At 43.4% G+C, this 23,593-nt stretch overlaps 1 protein-coding gene across 4 annotated transcripts in view; it reads left to right on the top strand.

Annotated features, from left to right (window-relative positions):
- The window catches only part of SLC4A7 (solute carrier family 4 member 7), a 160,151-nt gene that overhangs the window by 67,882 nt on the left and 68,676 nt on the right, over positions 1 to 23,593 (top strand). For all 4 annotated transcript variants that reach the window (XM_084619519.1, XM_084619516.1, XM_084619518.1 and 1 more), the window contains exon 2: positions 9,983 to 10,064. In XM_084619519.1, coding sequence (XP_084475645.1) covers positions 9,983 to 10,064 — 82 coding nt within the window. The remainder of the gene's footprint in view (positions 1 to 9,982; positions 10,065 to 23,593) is intronic.

The following is a 23,593-nucleotide window of genomic DNA, read 5'->3' on the forward strand; positions in this document are numbered from 1 at the left end:
TCCTCCCGACTGTCCCCTTTCTATCATGCGTGGTCCTGTATCACTTTGGACCGCTCTGTGCTCCTCACAGTAAAGAGGGGATATTCCATCCAATTCTGTGTCCTGCCCCGTCCCTCTTCAGGGACCCCTCTCAAGAGCAACTCCTGATACAGGAGGTGCACTCACTCCTTTCGCTAGGGGCAGTGGAATAGGTTTCTCAGGAGCAGAAGGGCAAGGGTTTCTAGAAGCTCAAGTTCTGCATGGTCTCTTTGGCCTCCATCATCCCTTCATCAGATCCAGGAGACTAGTATGCTGTACTCGACTTGAGGGATGCGTACTTTCACATAGCAATAACTCTGTCCCACAAAAAATACCTCAGGTTTGTGGTGAACACCCACTACAGTTCATAGTCCTCCCTTTTGGCCTGTCAGCAGTGCAACGTGTTTTTACCAAGTGCATGGCAGTCATGGCTGCATTCCTGCGCAGATGGCAGGTACAGGTGTTCTTGTGCCTCCACTTGAGACCTGGAGCAGCCCTTGATGAGCCAGTCGTCAAGGTACAAGTTGACTTCATAAGAGCAACGTTCAACGAACTGGGCCTCTTCTGAACGAGGGGAAATCAATGCTGTCCCTGGTTCAGAGGATAGACTTTATAGGGGTAGTACTGGACTTGACACAAGCCAGGGCATACCTCCTGGAAGCAAGGTTTTGGTCCCTCAGCAGCAGCGATGTATGTGGTCTCAGGCAGTTCACCACCACAGCAAGGAATTGCCTGAAACTCATGGGACACATGGCGGCTTGTACCTACGTAGTACAGCATGCCAGACTCTGACTTCGACGTCTTCAGTTGTGGCTAGTGTTAGTGTATTGGCCAGTCCTGCCTCACAGGGTACTTGACTCCCTCCAGTGGTGGCTCGACCCACAAATAGTATGTGCAGGGGTTCCCTTCACCAGCCCTCAGCCTCAAGGCTACCTACCTTGCCAAGTGGAAGAGATTTTCAGTCTGGTTGGCGCAGCACTGTTTGCCCCCGACACTCACCTTCGTGCCACTTATATTGGACTATCTCCTCCATCTCAAGCAGCAGGGGCTGTCCATGTAGTCAGTAAGGGTTCATTTGGCTGCCATCTCTGCCTTTCACCCAGGAGCAGAGGGCCACTCGGTTTTTGCTAACCTTATGCTCAGTCACTTCCTTAACGGTCGCGACAGACTATACCTGCAGGTCTGGCACTTGGTCCCAGACTGGACCTCAGTATGGTCCTTTCCAGACTCATGGGTCCACCCTCTGAACCTTTGGCAACATGCTCCCTGCTCTATCTCTCATACAAAGTAGTGTTTCTGGTAGCGATAACCTCGGCCAGAGGGTATCTGAGCTCAAGGCCCTGACATCAGAGCCCCCTTACACTGTGTTCTGTAAGGGCAAGTTTCGGCTCAGACCCCACCTGGCTTTTGTCCTGAAGGTGGTCTCCCAGTTTCCCATTAACCAGGACATCTTCCTCCCAGTATTCCATCCTAAGTCTCCTTGGAGTGGCAGGGAGCAAAGGGATTCACTCATTGGATGTCTGCAGAACACTAGCTTTCTACACTGAGGGAATGAAGCCATTCTAAGAGTCGGTCCAGTTATTTGTGGTGGACAGGATGAAAGGTCTTCCTGCCTTTTCAAAGTGAATTTCATCATGGATCACGTCCTGCATCAGGGAGTGCTATAACCTGGCGAAGATGCCTGCTCCTCCAATTACTGCACACTCCACCATCATGGAGAAGCCTTAGGACATTAATACATTTGGGAGGGCAGCCAAATCTGGCCAGCACCTTCTACAGGGCTTCCCGGTTCATGGAGTCGAAGGCCTTTGTCAAATCCGTGAAGGCCATGTACAGGTCCTTATTTTGCTCCCAAGACTTTTTTTCTGGATTTGGCAGGCAACGAAGATCCTGTTGGTTGTCCTGCAGGATGGTCTAAAACCACACTGAGATTCTGGTGATATTTCCTCAGCAAGAGGAAGTAATCAGTTTAAGAGGATATGAGCAAGAATTTTCACTGCTGTAGATAGCAAAAGTTGGAGTGTGAAAGTTATCTCCTTTCTTAAAGATTGTTACAATATTGGCATTTCTCGGTCTTCTGGAATCTTCTCACTATAGCAAATATGAAGTAGTAGTTTTGTGGAGCTTCCTTAACAGTTCTTCACCTCAAAACTTGTAGACTTCAGGTGATATGCCATCTGGCCCTGCTGCCTTGTGGTTCTTGGTTTGTGTAATGGGGCCGGGGGGTCGGCAAGAGATTCTCCATCCTTGAGGTATAGATAAAGAGAATTGACTCCTGAGAATGCTCCTTCCACCTGGCTTTGCTGTCCTTAAAATACATTGACTCGTCTTGGGCTCGGAGTGGTGTGGGGCCATGGATGATAAATGGCTCTTATTGTCTGAAAAATGTTCCTTATGTCATGTTTATCAATCTCCTTGGCCTTTTCTCGACACCACTTATTTTTGATGTCATGAATTTTCTTTGGGCTTTAGCCTTGAGTTGCTTGTATGACTCTTCCCCGCTGGCCTGCTCATGTAATACATCATTTTGCCATTTGCAATCAGCTTTTCTTTTCTGGTCGAGCAGACCCTGAATCTCAGCATCATTTTCATCCAACTAATCTTGGTGATGGCGGGTGACATAGCCAATGGACTCCGCATATGCTGAGAGAATGGCAGTTTTTAATCCTTTTCAGAAATTTTCATTATCGTCAGCTCTAGGCATAGCGGCAAACCTCTCTTGGAGACACTACTGAAGTTTCTCCTGAGTCACTGTATTTTCGAGGGACTTGACGTTGAATTTCTTTTGTACTGATTTTGCCTGCTTGCAATGCCTTGAGGTGATTGGGATTTTCATGGTAGCTCTAACAAGGCAATGGTCTGTCCAACAGTCATCGGTTCCAGGCATGGCCCTTGTGATGCAGACATCCTTCCAATCTCGAGCCTAACAATAGCATAGTCAAGAAGGCGCTAATGCCTGGAGCGGGAATATCTCCAGGTGGTCTTATATTTGTCATTTTGTCTAAAGAGGATGTTCGTGATGACCAGGGCATGTTCTACATATTTGCTCAGGAGGAGGATGCCGTTGGAGTTGGCCTTTCCTACTCTTCCTTTTCCAATAGTGCCATTCCAGAGATCTGACTCATGTCTGACTCTAGTGTTAAAATCTCGGAGGAGAATGATCCTTGGGAGTGTTGGTCAGGACTCTGTCAAGATCCATATGGAATTGTTCCTTGGTATCCTCGACAGCATCAAGTGTTGGAGCATATGCACCGATGACAACAGCAGACTGGTTGTTTCTGAGCTTAAGGCAAAGAGTCATAAGACGTTCTTTGATTTCCACAGGAAATTCTGTAAGCTGACTGACAAACTTTATTCCTACTTGCAAAAGTGATACCATGAATATGCCTGTCCTCTGACCTTCCAGAAAAAGGTCTAGCTTCCACCTTCTTCTCTCAGTTGACTTTCATTTGGGCATGTTGTCTCTCTCAGGGGAGCGATGTCTGTGTTATCTTGCAAGTTCCTTGGCGATGATAGCAGTTCTTCTTTCCAGTTGTACATTATCTTTGTTCTCCATCGGGGTGCGAACATTCCATGTAGCAAAAGTCACTGTCTTATAGCTTTGACTGCAGGCAGAGTGATCCCATTGAACCAGGTAATCCAGCCAGGAGTGGGTGAGAGAGCCTAGGTTTGGGGCACCTTTTCTAGCCCTCTCCCTGTGCAGGGTGAGCAGAAGGGGTCCTAAAGAGGACTGGTCAGTGATGATAGTAGCTGCTGATTTACATCTCTGTCTCAATCCAGGTGCCAGACGACCATCTAACAATTGCCACCTATGTGCAGATTTGTGGCTAGGGACTGCTAGATTCACTAATCCTGTCCCCGTCACCACTAGTCTATTGCCACAGGATTTGGAAGGTTGGAAAGATGTTATCTCCCATGGTAGAAGTTTGCGCGTGATTTCTTTTGAAGTGGGCAAGCTGGTGCCCCTACAAAGACCACATGATCATGACAAGCTGGAGGTCTGGGGCCCAGTGGCAGGGAAAGTCCGAGACAGCTAGAGATCTCCACCTTGCTGCAGCCTTCATCTGCTTTCAGAGCCGTTGAGATCCAAAGAACCTCTGCTGCCTGATCCGCTGTTGAGGACTTGGGAGATTGGACTGTGCTTTGCCTGGGACCTCCCCTCACACCTATTCACGTTGGGAGACCCTACCAGGAGCATGAAGCTCCCAAAAACATAGCTCTGAGCATCACTGGAATATGCAAGCCCCTTCACCACAACAATCTGAAAAGGGCCTTGATGTAGCATAATTTAAGTTGTACAGATCAATTGCAGAGAGACTTTGACTCTCAAATACTATTTGTTCATGCTGGAGTAGCTTACATAGATGCTGTCTACAAAAGTATGCTGTTAAGAATATTTTTCCACAGTTTTTGGATGAATTTTAGTTCTTAAAGGTATGTCTACACTACGAAATTAGGTTGATTTTATAAAAGTCGATTTTTAGAAGTTGATTTTATACAGTTGATTGTATATGTCCCCACTAAGCACATTAGGTCAGCGGAGTGTGTCCCCACTACCGTGGCTAGCATCGACTCTCAGAGCGGTGCACTGAGGGAAGCTATCCTGCAGTTCCCGCAGTCTCTGCTGCCCATTGGAATTCTGGGTTAAGCTCCCAATGCCTGATCCATTGTCGTGGATGGCTTTGGGTACATGTCAGTCTCCCCTCCCTCCCTCACTCCGTGAAAGCAACTGCAGACAATCATTTTGTGCCTTTTTTCCTGGGTTACCCATGCAGATACCATAGCACGGCAAGCATGGAGCCCACTCAGCTCACCGCTGCTGTTTCGAGCATTGTAAACACTTTGTGCATTATACTGCAGTCTGTGCAGAACCTGGCCAAGAGACGGCAGCACGAGGACAATTGTGAGGAGGACATGGACAGAGACGTTCCTGAAAGTACGGGATGTGGCAATTGGGATATCATGGTAGCAGTGGGGCTGGTGATACAGTGGAACACTGATTCTGGGCTTGACAAACAAGCACAGACTGGTGGGACCACATAGTCTTGCAGGTATGGGATGATTCCCAGTGGCTGCAAAACTTTTGCATGCATAATGCCACTTTCCTGGAACTCTGAGAGTTGCTTTCCCCTGCCCTGAAGCGCAGGAATACCAAGATGAGAGCTGCCCTGACAGTTGAAAAGCGAGTGGCCATAGCCCTATGGAAGCTTGCAACGCCTGACTGCTACCAGTCAGTCTGGCATCAGTTTGGAGTGGGCAAATCTACTGTGGGGACTGCTGTGATTCAGGTAGTCAGTACAGTCACTGATCTGCTATCAAGGGTAATGACTCTGGGAAATGTGCAGGTCATAGTGGATGGCTTTGCTGTAATGGGTTTCCATAACTGTGGTGGGGTGATAGATGGAATGCATATCCCTACCTTGGCACCGGACCACTTAGCCTACCAGTACATAAACTGCAAGGGGTACTTCTCAGTGGAGCTGCAAGCACTGGTGGATCACAAGGGACGTTTCACCGACATCAACGTGGGATGGCCGGGAAAGGTGCATGACACTTGCATCTTTAGGAACTCCAGGCTGTTTGAGCAATTGCAAGAAGGGACTTACTTCCCAGACCAGAAAATTGCTGTTGGGGATGTTGAAATGCCAGTAGTTATCTTTGGAGACCCAGCCTAGCCTTTGCTCCCATGACTCATGAATCCATACACAGGCACCCTGGATAGTAGTAAGGAGCAGCTCAGTTATAGGCTGAGCAAGTGCAGAATGCTGGTAGAATGGGCCTTTGGATGTTGAAAAGCTCGCTGGCGCTGTTTGCTGACTAGGTTAGATATCAGCATGAACAATATTCCAATTATTATTACTGCTTGCTGTGTGCTCCATAATATCTGTGAGAGTAAGGTGGAGACGTTTATGGCTGGGTGGGAGGTGGAGGCAAATCGCCTGGCTGCCAATTTTGAACATCCAGACACCAGGGCGATTAGAAGAGCACAGGTAGGTGCACTGCGCATCAGAGAGGCTTTGAAAACCAGTTTCATGACTGGCCAGACTACGGTGTGAAAGTTGTGTGTGTTTCTCCTTGATCCAAACCCAGATCCTTTGTTGATTTTAATTCCCTGTAAGCCAACCACACTCCCCCCTTCAATCACAGCTGGCAAAGGAAATAAAGTCGCTGTTGTTTTGAAACATGCATTCATTCTTTCTTAATTAAAAAAAAAAAACAAGCAAGATAACTGATAAGGTAAACCAGGTGGGGTGGGGGAGGAGGGAAGGACAGGGGCACATTGCTTATTGTAGCCACACTACAAATGAGAACTGTTTGAATGCCAGCCTTCTGTTGCTTGGGCCATCCTCTGAAGTGGAGTGGCTGGGTGCCCAGAGCCTCCCTCTCCCCCGTATTCTTGGGCGTCTGGGTGAGGAGGCTATGGAACTTGGGGAGGAGGGCAGGTGGTTGTACAGTAGATGCTGTGCTCTCATTGCCTTTCCTGCAGCTCCACCAGACGCATGAGCATGTCCATTTGCTCCCCCATTAGCCTCAGCATTGCATCCTGCCTCTTCTCATCACGCTCACTTAGTGCTTTCCTGGACTCTGCCACTGAATACCTCCATGCATTCAGCTGTGCCCTATCAGTGCGGGAGGGCTGCATGAGCTCAGAAAACATGTAATTGCAAGTGCATTTTTTTCGTATTCTAATCTGCGATAACCTCAGGGATGGAGATGATGGGGGAGCACAGAAACATTTGCACCTGCAGGGGGATAAAAGGGAGAGTAAAATTTAAGATGATACGTTTCTGAGAGCAAAGGGAGACTCTTTCTCACAGTGAATCAAGCAATTCACAGCGGACAGCACATGTGCTTTTGGTACAAGGTCACATTTTGCCTTTTATATTGAGCGCCTGCTGGTATGGTGACACAATACACATGGCTGGGCAACAGAATTCGGTTTCCAGGCAGCCATGGTAAGCCAAAGGGTACACGAGTTTGGCTTCTAACGCCTTCATAACATGTGGGAATGTTTTCAAACTGCAGCGTCCTCCTTTCCTACAGCAAGCAATGCCGGTTGGGTTTGCCATTTAAAAGGAGGGGCTGTGGTTTTCGGGTGGAGGTGATCTTTTTTTGGAGGTGATCTCCGGGTGGCTATTTGAGATGATCCCTTCACCCCTCCCCCCTGCCGCGTGGCTAAGGGATGATCCTTTTTAGCCAAGCGCAAACAGCCCAGCAGGAATGGGGCTTTTTACTGTTCCCTTACAAAAATTTCTCTGTTTTAACCAGGTGACCATGAATGATAGATATCACTCTCCTGAGGCTAACACAGAAATATAAAGACTGAATGTTGCTTGAATGGGACCAAAACCCAGGAGCATTCGTTGCCATGCTTTGTGCTGCAATGATTCCAGACTACTTGTTACTGGCTTGGTGTTGTAAAGTGTCCTACCATGGAGGAAGAAATAAGGCAGCCCTCCCCAGAAACCTTCTGCAAAGCCTTTCAGAGTACTTCTAGGAGAGCGTCATGGAGATGTCCCTGGAGGATTCCCGCTCCATCCCCAGACACATTAAGACTTTTCCAGTAGCTGTACTGGCCACAAATGCATCCCAAGTTGTCGGGGCAAATCAGACATTAAACACTATTGCTTTTAAACTCTGTACTGTAGTTACAAGTGTGCAATCACCAGAGGTGCCTTCTCTGCCTTCAGGGTCGGGGGTCCCGCCTTGGGAGGGTATTGGCTCCAGGGTGATGAAAAGGTCCTGGCTGCCGGGGAGAACAGATTCACTGCTTCATTTTCCTTCTCCTCCTTTTCCTCATCCACAAAATCCTCCTCTGTGCTGCATGAGACTCCCCCCTTGCAGGTGTCCACGGACAGTGGTGGGGTAGTGGTAGGGGTCCCCCCTAGAATGCCATGCAGCTGATCATAGAAGCGGCATGTTTGGGGCTCTGACCCAGAGCGACAGTTTGCCTCCTTTGTCTTTTGGTAGGCTTGCCTGAGCTCCTTGACTTTCACGCGGCACTGCTGTGTGTCCCTGTTGTAGCCTCTGTTCATCGTGCCCTGTGCGATTTTGGCATATATATTAGCATTTCTTCTTTGATTGGAGTTCTGCCTGCACAGCTTCTTCTCTCCATACAGGAATCTGATCCATTGTCTCCTGTTTGCTCCATGCTCGAGCTCTTTTGCGATTCTAGGGGGACTGCCTGGTCACCTGTGCTGCTGAATTCTCCACGCTGACCAAACAGGAAATGAAATTCAAAATTTCCCAGGGCTTTTCCTGTGTACCTGGCTAGTGCATCGGAGTTGAAAGTGCTGTCCAGAGCGGTCACATTGGAACACTCTGGGATAGCTCACGGAGGCCAATAACATCAATTTGCGTCTGCACTACCCCAAATTGGACCCAGCAAGGTCGATTTTTAGTGCCACTCCCCTTGCCGGGGAGGAGTACAGAAGTAGATTTTAAGAGTCCTTTAGGTCGACCGAATGGGGTTGGTTGTGTAGACATGTTCATTATAAAATTGATTTAACACGGCTAAATTCGACCTTACCCTGTAGTGTAGACCAGGGCTAAGTCTTTTAATAAACCAGCACAGGTTATCTTATTTAGGTGGGCTTCTTCCACTGTTGAATGTAAACTTCTTGTCAGTATCTTTTATCCTTAAACTTTGTTTATTTCTTGAGGAGGAGCAATCTAGAACCTTGAAAAAAATCCAGTTATTCTGTGAATTTGAACACTTCCCATGTTACCTCCCTCCCAGCTCCACCCCCCCAGTTGTCTGGAGAATTTAAACTCTTTCTGAACTATTTTAAGTTTTTTTGGCCTAGCGTTTTATGAAGACAGTCTGATATTTCTGCCTGCCAGCTCAACAATATTGCAATGCGTTTATTTAGAGGCACTGTGACCTGGAAGCATAAGCTATTTGCCTTCCCATTTAAGGCCTTAACACCCTATACCTCCTCTACCTGTCTTTTGTTCAACAGCAAAAGGCCGACTCCTGCCTCTGATTAGCCACATGTCAGCTGTCATCACTCACTTGTTTGAAATTTTAACAAGCACCTTTATATATTCTCCTTCATGCTTACGAGAAGCTCCCCATAAACATCTGCAAAGCTACCTCATTATCTACCTTCAAATCCCTCCTTAAAACTCTCCTTGGTTATGATACTTACAGAAAACTTGACAACGGTTAGTCTGTTGGTGTGCTGAGACCACTGCCTAGTATGTTGATCACTACAATCTCATTGTTTCCTTGTACCGCCCCCATCTATCCGTATCTAACTCTTCTTGTTTTCTACTTAGATTGTAAATTCTTCGTACCAATGACTGTCGTCTTGTTTTGTGTTTGTACAGCACGTAGTGCAATGGCCTTCTGGTCACGGAGTGGAGCTCCTAGGAGCTACTATAATACAAATAAGTCACCTGTGCTGCATCCCTAATCTATCCTATTTAATTTAACGTGGCGTTCGCCAATACTGGGCTCTAAAGTTTTTTGTGCTGTTGTCAGGACAGCTGGATCCATTTTTGTTTTGTCATGAGAAACGCATTCAGCCAAAGGATAAATGTATATGTACAAAAGGTACAGGGTATGGGTCCTCTCAATCTAAATTAAATGTTTTGTAAGCTCCCCTTTACTACTAGATAACTTCAGTTGTTTTAATGATGAATAGGATTCCTAGTTTTCATCATAGTGATACTTCCTACAAGCAGAATAATTTCCTTCAGTAGTAAAAGGATTTTTTTCACAGAAAATGAAAAGATATTTCTACATATAACTCCTCTTCCTCCTCCAAGAGTTGGACTCTTTTATTTTATTATTATATCAGAAAATGGATGTAAAACAACTTCTGAAGCAGGAATTTGATATCAGCTGTCTTTATAAATTGTATGTCTGAGTGTAACCTGTTATGATAGAAATGAGTTTGGATTTCTGGTTGGGTTATCGAAAGTGAATCATATCCATATTGTGTTTTTGTTTCTTTAGGGTCATGATGAAGAAGCTGTTGTGGATATGGGCAAAACTAGCTCTACTGTCAACACAAACTTTGAGAAAGAAGAACTAGAGAGTAAGTGGTTTTTAAAATCTTAATATAACTTTACAGCATGAGAGGTCTATTTCCCTTCACTACACGGCTCTCGTTAACATGCACGTATATGGAGAGCAATGAACAGCAGCACTAAGCAATTTCCTTTATTTTTTTTTAAACGAAATCTTTCTTTACAACTGCCATAATACATATATTTAAAACATTTCTGGAAATTGCACTTTTTTGGTTAAGAAAACAGCCTTAGTGTTGAAATAACTTATTAGATTGAGTCCTCTAGGCTAGCTTGGATGTCAGGGTTCTGTTTTTTACCTCTGCCACAGACTCTGTCTGTGACCTTTAGAAAATTGTTTAACATCTGATTCTTTCTTCATCGCAAAACGGGAATAATACTTGCCCATCTCATAAGGCATTATGAGGCTTAATAAATGTTTGCAAGGTGCTTTTGGATCCTTATAGAGGCGAAAGTAGTAGTATTTTCCCAGAATGGGTCACCTGTTACTACTTCGCTGCCTTTGCAGAACTGCTAGAGTAGCTGACTTGCCACCACCCTTTGTGGAGGAAACAGATTTCAAGTTGCTCTTTTCCTTTTCTCTGTGTTTGGCTTAGTTGGCAAAAAAATTTAACGGGGCAGAGTTCAGGCCAATGTGGAGCAAGACTTCTATCCTTCAATAGGGACAGTAATGTTCAGTGACCACAGCAATGCTGTGGTAGGCCAAAGACAAAAGGGCTGAGCAGGGATAGAGCAGTCCCCCTCACAACACTGAGTATAGTCCTATATCTTGGAGCAGGTTTTCCTTCCTTGTGGAAGAGGGGACGGGATTGAAGCGAATTTTGAAAACTGCAAAATCACAGGGATTACCTTTAAAGCTTTATCTTTTTTCTTTTATATAACATATTGTCAGCTGTAAGTAAATGGCAGCTGACTAAATCTTCACATCTAGATGGAGATATGCTGCATCTCAATATACATGGCTAGGTTTCTTTTTTTCAAATAACTTAAATATCTGAAAGCAAATAAATTATTTTAAAAGGTGGAATGGGGAGAGAAGCTACATATGTTTTACTTTGACATTGAAAAATCTTCAAGAGGGTTTTCTTCTGACAAGCAGCTTCCTTAATGTGGGAGAGGAGAAAATATCTGTAAATAACTACCAGTATGACCTATTCAGTGCACAATTTACAGAAGGCCTGCTTTCTGCAAGTGTAAAAACTCAGCAGCAAGAGTTTCTTTCGATGCCAGCTGTTTTTACTTTAAACTCAGGTGAACCTGCAGACACTGATCAACTACAGTGGATTAGGGAGATGAGTAAATTCCTATAGTTTAATGTGGTAAAATATTAAATGGGCGTCAGTGGAATTGTCAGTGGTAAATGGGCAACACCCTTAGAAAATATTGGGTATTAAATCTTTCATTACTTTTTCTTGCTGGAGAAATTTATTTCTGTAGCTATAATAAGTACTATCCTTAATGCAAGTACAGAACATCCCGAAAATAAATGTTTTAAATTCTGTTACTATTTCTTCGTTCTTCCTGTACCAACTATTTTTCCTGCTTACTGAGGGGTCAAGTATGGAGTTCAAGGAATTTGGAACTTCTCCAGAAAAGTGTTAATTCACTTGCTGTATTATAGCCTTCATCTCTCTCTCTCTATGTCAACAAGCATCCAGTGCTCTTGTGTACACAGGTTACTGCTAGTGCCCTCTGAGACCCCTTTCATTTTGATATTTAAGCACTGAAGGAGGCCTAAACAAAGTAAAGTCTGTGGGGCTGATACTTATTCTTTGGTGTCAGCACAGTGTCTTCTACACTGTAGGTTACTCAGTGCTCTTGGTACCACAGATTTGTATGCAGCTTGATATTAGTTTTGTTACTCTGTGATAAGATGCTCACGGAGAGAAAAAGCAATAGAAAATGAGGTCTTGGATGAAGTGGGGAAGCAGATATGGACGGCTTGTATACGGTGGCTGAGTAAACCACATTGGCATCTTTTAAGTGATAGCAATGATCAGGTTAGAAAGTTGCTAAAACAGTTTATGCATTCTGTAACAATGTCTATACTAATATTTTAAAGAATCTCCACTGGTACAATTTACCAGTGGTAGCAATTGTGTAAGCACTAGTGCTCACACAGGGCACAAACAGGGCACAGATCTACAGTGTCCTAGATCTGCTCAGACTGGGGTTAAACAACATAATGGCAAAATCAAAAGCCAAGATTTTTGAGACTGATGCAATATCTACATATATACCAGCACAATAATACCCTGCTCCTAACTGGTGCTGTTGTGCACTACCTCAATAAAATAAGTGTGTGTGTGGTTTTTTTTTTGTTTTTTTTGGAGTAGTGTCCTGATGGGTGCTCCACTGTAGGTGTGTGCACCCCCCCACACTGCGGATCAGAGAATTTCAATAGCGGTCTGTCCCTCCCTCGAACTTATGGCTCCCGCCTGCCATGAGGCTAGCCAGTGTGAGTAGGCATTTCCTCCTCAGTTCCTTCTCAACCACCCCTGATTAGAGCCTGAGCTAAGAGCTGTCCAGTCATGAATTGTTAACTCCCTATATTTTGCAAATTTTAGCTTCCCTTGCAACCTTTTTCTTTTAGTACCTTGTTTGTTTTTAGTTGCCCAGTGCCAAAAAAAGAAAAGTGGGGGCGGGGGGGAAGTAGAAAATGGTTGCCTCCTGCCAACCCCGGTGTGGGGGGTGAGAGAGAGCGACCCAGTTGGACAAGGGTATGCTTGGCTTTTCAGGCTTCAAAAAGTGCCATAGCTGAAAAGAATCCACCCCAGTGAGAGATGGACATTTGCAGTGCGTTCGTTGCCTGGGGGAAAAAGCACAATCCAAAGAAGTGTGGTTGGTGACTGCAGTTAAAAGCAGATCCAGGAAGGACAGAGTTAATGCTTAAACTCCTGCTCCTGGAATCAGCCCTTCAGCCCCCAGAGTCCTGATGAAAGCCATCACCGCAACCTTCTATGTTGAAGGCGAGAGATCCCAAGGAGATGAGTCACTCATTCAAGACCGCTAAGAAAATGTCTGAGTCCTCGTAATGAGCCCTGATCGAGCCAGAAATGATTTCTGGCTCCATTGGTGTCATTGGTACCAACAGCACTGAAGCCATCTAGAGGGCAGGCGCGGTACTGAGCCAACAGAGCAAATCAGTCTGTTCAAAGACCCAATGGGCATTGGCAAAGAAGTACCAGTACCGCGGGGGGCATGAAAAGCATGGAAGATTTGCCCTGGGGAAGGCTACATTGATGCTGTCACCGGCACCAACCCAAATGTGCGTGCCACCAACCATATGACTAGGTCCACATCTCTGACTCAGTCAGTACAAGCCTCTTGGCACCAACAACCAGTGGCATTAACGTTGTCCGCGCCATCGGATTTCCACTGCACAACTGATCTCTTGGTGTCCAACGTGCTGGACTCGCCACTACTCAGTACCAGGGTTCCGGTGCCAAGTTCTCCCAGAGCATTAGACTCCATGAGATATCCATGCCATGCACCACTTTTCTTCTCATCAGACCAGAGTCAGTGAGTGAGTGAGAGGATATAGGTTCCCACCGCTCGTCCTACCCGCCATATGGGTCCCAATTTCATTATGGATACCAGGCTTACGTCATCCCGCCTCTCAATCTCTATGGTTTGGGCAACCATGATACGACTGCCAGCCACATATTCTCAATGGCTGTACTGGGGCCCCAGGCAGGCTCAAAGGCAACAAGCCTCCCAGGCCCCTAGTGTGGCAAGGACACACCCTCTTTCAGCTGCGGCATCAAAGAGTTCAGAACCTCCGAAGCAACTGGGGGAGGAAGTTGAAGTTGAGGCGGAAAGGGAAGGCACCCCTCAAGCTCATCTCTCATCATCCTAACCTGATGATGCGGTGATGCCCTCTCCACTATCCATAGTCGATGATTTTAAATAATTTAGGACTCAGCTCAGAGAGTGGCAGATGCCCTGCAAATACAGCTGAACGAAGTGACTGAGCCTTACCACAAACTGGTGGATGTTCTTCCCGTTAATGAGGCACTGTTGGATCTTGCCAGAGTTATATGGCAGACTCCTGCATCCATCCCGCTGACATGCGAGTGGGCAGACTAAAAATTCCATGCCCTTCTCCTGCACAAAATGCGTTTTATTTCCCACCCACCTCTAAATTCTATCATTGTGGATGTGGTTAATTCTAGGGACTTGCAAATACCAGTTTAAATCCACCCCATATGACCGAAAAATGCTTGGACCTGTTCAGCAGAAAAGTGTATTAATCAGCCACTCTTCAGTTCTGATTGGCTAATTTTGGCCAATAAGGCCTGGTATATGACTACCAGAACAATGTTAAGCTAGGTTCCTTTATTGATCAGCTCCCAGACTCCCACAGAGACCAGTTTATGGCCACAATTAATGAGGACCAGTTGGTGAAAAAGCCTCTCCAGTCTGAATTAGATGTGGCAGACATGGCGGCACATTCAATTTCCATGGTTGTGTTATGAGAAGGGCTTAGTGGCTACAGTTGTCCGACTTCTCTAAAGAGATCCAAACCATGGTGGAGGACTTTCCCTTTGAGGGAACGAAGCTGTTTGCCAAAAAGGTGTGTCCCTTCACACATTTGAAAGATTCTCGGGTGACCCTTCATTCCCGAGGGATATACATGCCAGCCTACAAGATAAAAATACAGCCCTCAACTGCTGTTCAGCCCCGGTCATCACAGTACATACCTCAATACTCATCACAGAGATCTAATGAGTCACAGAGAAAGAAATCAAGGTTCCCTAAGCGAAAGCAAACAAAGTAAGAAGGCAAATAAGATAGGGGATTTACATTCACATAATGAGGAGTCTGGTGGCACCTTAAAGACTGACAGATTTATTTGGGCATAAGCTTTCGTGGGTAAAAAAAACCCCACTTCTTAACTGTAGCTCACAAAAGCTAATGCTCAAATAAACTGGTTAGTCTCTAAGGTGCCACTAGTACTCCTTTTCTTTTTGCGAATACAGACTAACACGGCTGCTACTCTGAAACCTGAGGTCTTACAGTAATTCTTGAGGATGACTCCTGAGGAACTCTGGCAGACATCTCTAAGAGGAGGCTCTATACATGAAGATCTCTGAACTGAGAAGGCCTGGCCACAGGCCCAATTCCCATGAAATAGAGAAGAACAGCAATGTGGCTGAGACTGACTTGCCTGGAGGCACTATGATCACTCAGGTGTTTTGGGCCTAGATTAAGAGTTTTGTAGAACTTCAGCAAAACATTGATTTGTATCTATGATCATACTAGCAGCCTGTGCACATTAGAATTCTTCACACTTAAAGCAAATGAGACTGATAGCTATGCTTAGCAACCTTTTTAGCGTCTGTATAAATTAGACAAAAAATAATTTAAAACTTTTAAGGTTGCAAAATCAAGGACTTAAAAGTTAATGAAAGTTAGAAATAAGGCATGCTTGTATGTATGCATTATGATAGTCTTGAATTACATGACTGCACACTATTTTTCCCCACTTGAGCTCTGCCTCTTTTAGTGTACAGAATGGCCAGTGCTCACTTAGTGAGCAGCTATTCGATATTTTTGTCTGATCTTCATATCCTCCTATTCAGATTCTGCTCTGAAGTCAGAATTAATAATTTCCTCATGGGCTTTCTATGGCACTTGAAGCAGCTGAGTGCTTCACAAACATTATCAGCTTTATTTTCACAACACCCATGTGAAATTAGGGGGTGGCACTAACTCCAATTTTACAGATGGAGAACTAAGGCACAGAGTAGGGTCAAAAGTATCCACTAACTGTGGATGCCCAATTTGAGGCACTTAGGGACTCATTTTTCAGAGTACTTAGCATTTCATATTTTTAAAGCACAACTCCCATTGACTTCAACTGGAGCTCTGAATGCTCAGGACCAGGTACTGGCCACCTGTGAAAAGTTTGTTTTAAGGGACTTGCTTAGAATCACATAGGAACTCTGTTTCAGGGATAGAAATCAAGTCTCCAGGGCAGCGCTCAGCTGCTTTAACCATGAGACCATCCCTCTTCTTCCTGCAATCCCCTGCCTCATTAATTATACACCTTCAAACTTCTCCATCAAATGAGTCGGGTACTGCAGACAACAGCCTCCTTCACTACACAGCCCTGATTAATCCGATGCACAGGGCCCATCCTCTGCACTGAATGAAACAAGATTTCCATGGAAAAAATAGTATGTGATGATGTGACTAAAGACATTATCAGTACATACAACTTGAGGGGCTGAGTTAAGGTTGCACAGGTCACTTAGTTTTGGCATTTCATTTTAGTGCTTTGCTTTAACTTATGTACTACTTAATATAGTTTTCTTTTTTGTCAATGTATAACTTCCTAACCTTAAAAAAACAACAACAAAAAAACCAACCCAAACCCCACCCTGGAAAAAACATATAATGGCATAGGCAATCATGCTGTTCCCTACGTGGGTCATCAGCAAGGTTGGAACCTTTATATCCACTACACCACCTCTGCTATTTCACCTAAGATGATAGTGATGTTGGTAGCAGTTTATCCTATGTGGACCTGCCACTAGAGGGGAAATGACACAATTTGCCATTGGGTTTCACAAATGCTTGCTAAGAGCAGAGGAAAGTTGCGGGTCAGGAATCTTGGGTTCAGTTCTATGTTCTTGAGAGGGTATGACTTAAGGGTGGCTAGAGTCATTTACCACTGTTCCCCCAAGGCCTGACCCCTTCTGCCTGTGTCCTCTCTGGATTTTTTCTGACAGCTAGTCCTGTCTCTTTTCAGTACCATTCCCCCATCTTTCTGGCTCCTTGTCAAAGTCTCCATGTGCTTTTTCTCTCCTTGCCCAGCCTCTGTCTTTCTCTCCAGGCTCCTTAACAAGTCCCAGTCTGTTTATTGAGGTTCCTTGTCCCATTCACTCCATGACACTCAGTTTCCTTGTTCAGATAGTTCCAATCTTTTAATCTCCCTCCTCCAAATTCCTTCTCTAATCTGACTTCTCCACCCCCCCCCCCGCCATTCCATTTCTTCCCCAGCCTTGTCCAGCCAGTACAAGTGTCATCCTTACCCAGTCCCTTCCTCCAAAGGCTAGTCTTAGTCTACTCCTTCTACCTACCCCACCCCCCAGTTCCTCAGCTCAAAGCATCTGAATCAGGTGACTTCCTCTAGGGTGCCAGAGTAGCTTTGTGTGTCATGTGTTCTCAGTCTCCCCACTCTCAGTTCCAGTTCCCAGCACCACAGTGTCCCTAGGCAGCAGCGATTGCAGGAACAGTCCTGTTCAAGCCTTGTAGCACTGGGTTGGATGTGCCCAGGACAGATGGTATTTTCAAAAAATTTAGCAGCCACGGTTGAAGTCTGAGTATATATTGTAACACACAGTACCCCATGTTACAACCTGTACCCCAGATTTATATTTTGGTTATATTTTGTACAACGTATGCCTTGTGAGGTATCATTTGAAACTCATAATCTACTGACCATCATTGTCCTGTTAAAAATGTGTGTATCAACATTGTATATGGAGCTATGAGATTTACTATATGATTGTTAGTCAGAGCTACAGCATATTTCAGTAAAGCCCTCACACCATTTTCTCAAAGATAAAGGCACGCTGGCATGTGAGTTAGGTGCTAACAGGCATTACCTGCTTAATTGGAGATTCACCAACGGCAGGGTTGTAAAAAAGAAATTTACAATTCACCTTAAGGGCAGTTGTTAGCTCACATATGCCATAGATTTTTCCTGACCCCCATGACCCAGCAAAAACTTTTCTAGTAAAAAGGGTCAAAGTATAAAAAGGAGGGACAATGACCTACTCATCATCTCTTTTCCCCCCCTGCTCCCATCTCTGCTTAAGTTAGAAAGAACAAAGGAAGCTTTTGGAACCAGGGGAGGGGTCAAGGACTGCTTTTGGGCAAGAAAAGCCTTTTTTGCTTATTGGCCTTGGTAAAGTTTAGGAATTAACGTGCATGTTTATATTTTTTTTCTTTTGTAACCAGCTCTGATTTTTATGCCTTATGACTTATCACTTAAAAATCTATCTTTCTCTATTTAATAAACTTGTTTTACTGTTTTATCTAAACTAGTGTGTGTGTTTGAAGTCTATGGGAAGCCTCCACTTGAGACAATAAGTCTGGTGCATATTCATTTCCCTGTGTTGAAATGATGAGCTAATTATGAGCTTGTACAGTCCAGTGGGCTACTGAACAGTACAAGACGCATGCACATTTCTGTGGGGCAAGCCTGGGACTGAGGGATATGCGGGTGTCGCCCTGTTCATGAATGGCTGGGACAGTATTCATGTAAACATCTGGGAGTGATGTTTGTGCTAGTGGCTGTGCATGAGCAGGCCAGGAGTGTTTTTTTCTGAAAGCATTGTAAAAGGCACCTCAGGCTAGATTGTTAGGGGACACAGCAGTTCAGGTTGCACCCAAGGGACTGTTACATGTGAACAGAGATTTTTTTTTTTAAGAAATGTTTATAACTTGACCAAATATGGAATTTTTTACATGGAATGTCAAAGCACATCTGACAGTAGGCTGGTCCTCTGCCAGATTTCAAGTCCTTACGCCAAAGCATGGAGATGCTAGAGCTTCTAACTTAACTACACAGTTGTAAGAATTTAAAAATTCAGGCTGAGGCACACATCCTGCATGGAGAACTTCATCCTAAATGGCTAAATTTTGGCAGAGTTTTAAAAGTTTTATAAGTAGCTGCAGTACAGGGTCTTATAATGGGAAGCGTTAGCCAACCTTAACTACAATATTCAAGGAAGCCCAAGGAGTCAGTGGGAGCTAGCTTAGGCAGAACCTGAATACTGATACTAAATTGACTAAGGCATAAATGACTGACAGGATTAATGCTAAAGGATGGATTTTCCAGATATGATTGTCACATCAGTGTAATATTGGAACGCCATATTTCAGAGAGTTATCCATAGTTACTGCTAAATTTCAGAACTATCTCATGAGGTGACCTCAGCTCTTGAAAAACAAAGTTTTATATTACTCAAATTGGCTAAAATTCCATGTTTTGAACTTCTAGCAAATGTAGCCTTATTAGAAGTGAGCTGAAGCAAACTCTTCCTCATTTAAAATTAAGAAAAACAAGTTTTCCAGATATCTCGATTTCTCCTAGTTAGAGGCTCAAAAGTAACGTAGCCATCAAGGCAAATGTCAGTCAGTATTCTGGTTGTGTCAGTTCATGCCCTTTTTTTATAAGCCCTAGAAATCTTTTGTACATGTTTTGTTCCCTGATTTTCAAAATAAATCTTTGCAGCACTCTGTAAGGGAGACTTCTCCATGATAATAAAAAGTGCTCTTCCTGACCTTGAGAACCCTGTCGTTAAAGAACGAGCTCAACAGCTAAGGAACAGTTTGGAATATCAAAAACTGTGACTAACCGTATCAATAGCTGGTGACCTGTGTAACATGATAGAGTGGCAGATCACTTTTGTCTGTTGCTGGGAATTGCACCCTTAGCTTGTAGTGTAGACATAGCCTAAAGAACTGGTACACAGATTGGGGCTATAAATGCTACAAACACTTTGAAAATGGAATCCTTGGCTAGATAAAAAGGTATAAACATACTTTCATTGCACTCCTTTCACTTGTAAAAACCAGTCCTGCATAATATACAGGAATTCATGTGATACTTAAGTCCCTTGTTTGGAGAGGAAAATACACTTCTAAAGTGGAGAGAAGGGACTTGTTGCAATTATTTCAGTTCACATAAAATTACATTCTGTTTCTGGGTTGTAGTTGTTAGTTTTATACTTCAGTGAGTTTGACCTGCAAACACGAACTTATAAGTACTTCTTCCTTTCCTTTCTCTAATTAATTTTAAGATAGGAGGCCTGCTCATAAACCATCTTTTTTTCCAAGCAGAAGATTCTTTTAACAGGACAGGAGATGAATAGAGACAGAATAAACATTTCCTTAACATCTGTCACTACTGTTTGTATAGAGCTAGAAGTCAAACCTGTGCTGAACTGAACACCAACTTCTATGAGTTAAGATGTTTTAAGAGCAAGGAAGTTTATTCTATTACAAGAAACAAAGCGTGACTCACTACAGTGTAGGCATAGAGAGAAAATAAGTTAGTTGAGATGTTGAACTCCTATTAGAATCATTGCACGAGCATATCTGTGGCAGATGATAACTTAGACCAGTCTCCAAAAATCCATTTTGGGAAATTTCTATGCCAGCTATATCACAGTCAGTGGTTCTTCGTAATTCTTAAGGCAAAGTTGATTTTAAAACTTAAAAGCAAATAACACTTTAAGTACTGCAGATTAAAGCCAAAAGATTTAATGCAAAATAAAACCATGAGGCAGAAGCTATGCTTGAGAGAGATGAAAATCTTTCAGAGTTGTTTTAAGGTAAATTACTGCTATTAACATAGTGCGTAGGAGGTCTAGTCATGGGCAAGTCATAGCACATTGTACTAGGCACTGTACAAAGAAAGAAAGAAAAGAAGGTCCCTGCTCCAAGGAGTTTACAATCTACGAATAAGACAAGAGGCAACCGATGCATAGAGAGAGACCAGCGGGCGTACAAGGAAACAATGAGATAGTCATGATAAGCAGTAATCTTAGCACACCAGCTGCCTAACTGTTGTCAAGTTCTTTATAGGCATCCCTGCAAAGGAGAGTTTTAAGTAAGGATTTGAAGGTGAATAATGAGGTAGCTTTGTGGATGTTTACAGGGAGGTCCCCCCAAGCCTGTGGGGCATCATGGGAGAAAGTATGAAGATGCTTGTTTGAACATTTTAAAAAGTGGATGATCAGAGGCAAGTATCAACAGCTCAATAGTAGAATGAGAAAGGATAGGTGAGGTTGAGGATTGACTGTGAAAGGCCTTGAAAGTGGATACAAGCAGCTCAGGTTGTATACAATAGAGGAGGAGCGAGTGGAGGGATGCAAAGAGAGGTATGGAATGGTTAAAGCGATGGGCTAGGAAAATGATCTTAGCAGCAGCATTCTGAATGGATTTGTTTGGGACAAGATTACATTTGTCAAGGCCAAAGAGAAGGATGTTGCAATAATCGAGACATGAGAAGCTTGAAAAGCTTTTTTTGGCTAAAGTGGCTGACGTACTTGTCTTTTTATAATATTGAAACCTTTGGCCAATAAATACAAGTCATACCTATTGTGAAAGAGAACTGGCTGTAACTTAATACACCAAAACTACCTTTAACAATTACTCAAGTTATTTGGCCACAAACAGAGGTTGAAAATGCTAACCTGTAGGACCCCAGCCAAAGTGCAATGATATTAATAGGCAGCAGATTTAAAACCAAACAAAAGAGGAAGTATTTCTTCACACAATACACAGTTGACCTGTGGAAGTCTCTCTGTCAGAGGAGGATGTGAAGGCCAAAAGTATAACAGTGTTCCAAAAAGAAATTAGATAAGTTTGTGAAGGATAGGTCCAACAATGGTTATAAGCCAAGATGGTCAGGGATGCAACCCCATTGTCTGTGTGCCCCTAGTCTCTGATCGCTAGAGGCTGGGAGTGGATGACAGGATGGATCATTCAATGATTGCCTTTCTGTTGATTCCATGTGAAGCACCTGCCATTGGCTGCTGTCAGAAGACAGCATATTGGGCTAGATGGACCATTGCTCTGATCCAGTATGACTGTTCTTATGTAAGACTTAAAACTCAGTTTTATAACTAGAGTTTCATGGCATGAGATCACCGTTCCCAATGCTACTGTTGCAGGAAAAAATTGGACATCTGTACTTGGAGCTCAGTATTTACTTTTCTGTCCACTTTTTTGCCTATCTTCTTATTCTGTCTCCATCTAGTTTCCTTTCTCTCCTTGTTTTTGACTCTTTCCCCCCGTTTTTATTCACTTTTGTTGTAGTTTTTTGCTGCATCCCCTGTCTGTTCCTTCTAGCTGCTCAAAGTTGTGTTGTCAGAGAAGTGCCCCAAAGCCTAGGTTGGTGAGCCTGTAGTCGTCCTGCATGTATGAGCGTCTCCTGTGATTAGATGTACTGGGGACCACCAGTGAAAGAGCATGAAGTGAAAGGTAGGTTTCAAAAACTTCCCATGCTAGCATATTTGTAGTGGTGAGTTGGAGTGCATCAGAGGGCCTGCAGCTTTCCTTACCCTGACTCCAACTTGTGCCTACTCTGTGCCTCTCTAGATTAGTGTAGTACCTCCCCAGGGGATCCATCGGCTATTTTGGGGAGCACTGTGTTAGTTGAATTGAATATTCATCTAGTTTCTTAAATAAATGTACATCATATAAAATACTACATTAGTTCAAAATCAGCCTTGTAATACTATTCTTTCATACTGCTAAGTGCTTTTAATGGTAATATTTCTTTTTGTATGTATACCAACTTCAGTGTAAAACTGCCTATTTTTTTTAACCATACCATGCTAACTTTTTTAGTATCAGGGTATTTGGGCCTAATATGCGATGTGTAAAACTCTTAGTTATCAAACTAATTGCTTGAGGAAAGCACATCTTTTCTATTACAACTTTAAGCTTTTCTCTGCTAGCGGCTTTGGACAACACCACAAATAGATTAGTTTATTTTTTTGCCATGACTTTTGTGTTATGTATGTATTAGTAATTGAACTGTGAGATTTTTATTTTATGCAAACTGATTTTTTTAGCCTATGAGAAGCATGTGATAACATTTAGCAAACTTCTGAAATATGTTTGAATTGATTCATACTAATAATGACCGTAAGTACTCAATACCACTGGAAGATTTCAGCATCTAAGCTTGGATAAAGTCATGTTAGATTAAAATGAACAATTATCTCTGGAGTTTTGTATACTAAATTTAGTGTCATGCGCTCTACTAATTCTGTTGATTATTGGTTTAAGCTAATTCCGTAACAAGCTTGGATGGGATCAGCAATACTGTGTACAGGTGTATGTATGAGTGGAGGTTTGAAGGTCATATAATAATTCAATTATATCTTTGTACTCCTACCCGAACTGTTGGTTTTAAATTTGTAATTGCCTATAGGTGAATGTATTCATGCAAGTAATTTAACTTCAGACTCTTAAATTCTTCACAGTTACTCCTATTTCTCCCCCTTCTGAGCTGTTGTAATAAATTACTTTCCAACATCTCTTTGAGGAGATACAGGTAAGTGTGTCCCTCCTTATTCAATTGGTTGGAGGAGATAATACTGAGCAACCAATTTTTTTTTTCTTGTTGGAAACTGAGTTTATCACATGCATTGAAACTTTACCTTTTCATCTTTAATCATTCTCCATTTATCTTTGGGTAGGGAAGAAGCTGGGAGTAGGATGCTACTTGATATAATCAGCTGTCTACATATTTTTTAAACAGTTTTCTCAGTGCTGTTCTCTACCTAGAACTGAACTCACTGAATCACTTTGCTTTACTTTGTGGCTTTAACAGACTTTTGGGTTTGAACATACTTGCAGCAGGTTCTTACAAAGATTTTGTAGTAAATAAAATAAGCAACGTATTTTCTAAAGAATAGAAGAGTGTCTTCTGTATATGTCATTGACTTTTTTTTTTTTTTTTTGCTAAGAAGAAGTCACTTCATTCATTCATAAAACAGTCTTT

Source organism: Lepidochelys olivacea (genome assembly GCF_965140295.1).
Source record: "Lepidochelys olivacea isolate rLepOli2 genome assembly, chromosome: 2".
NCBI lineage: Eukaryota > Metazoa > Chordata > Testudines > Cheloniidae > Lepidochelys > Lepidochelys olivacea.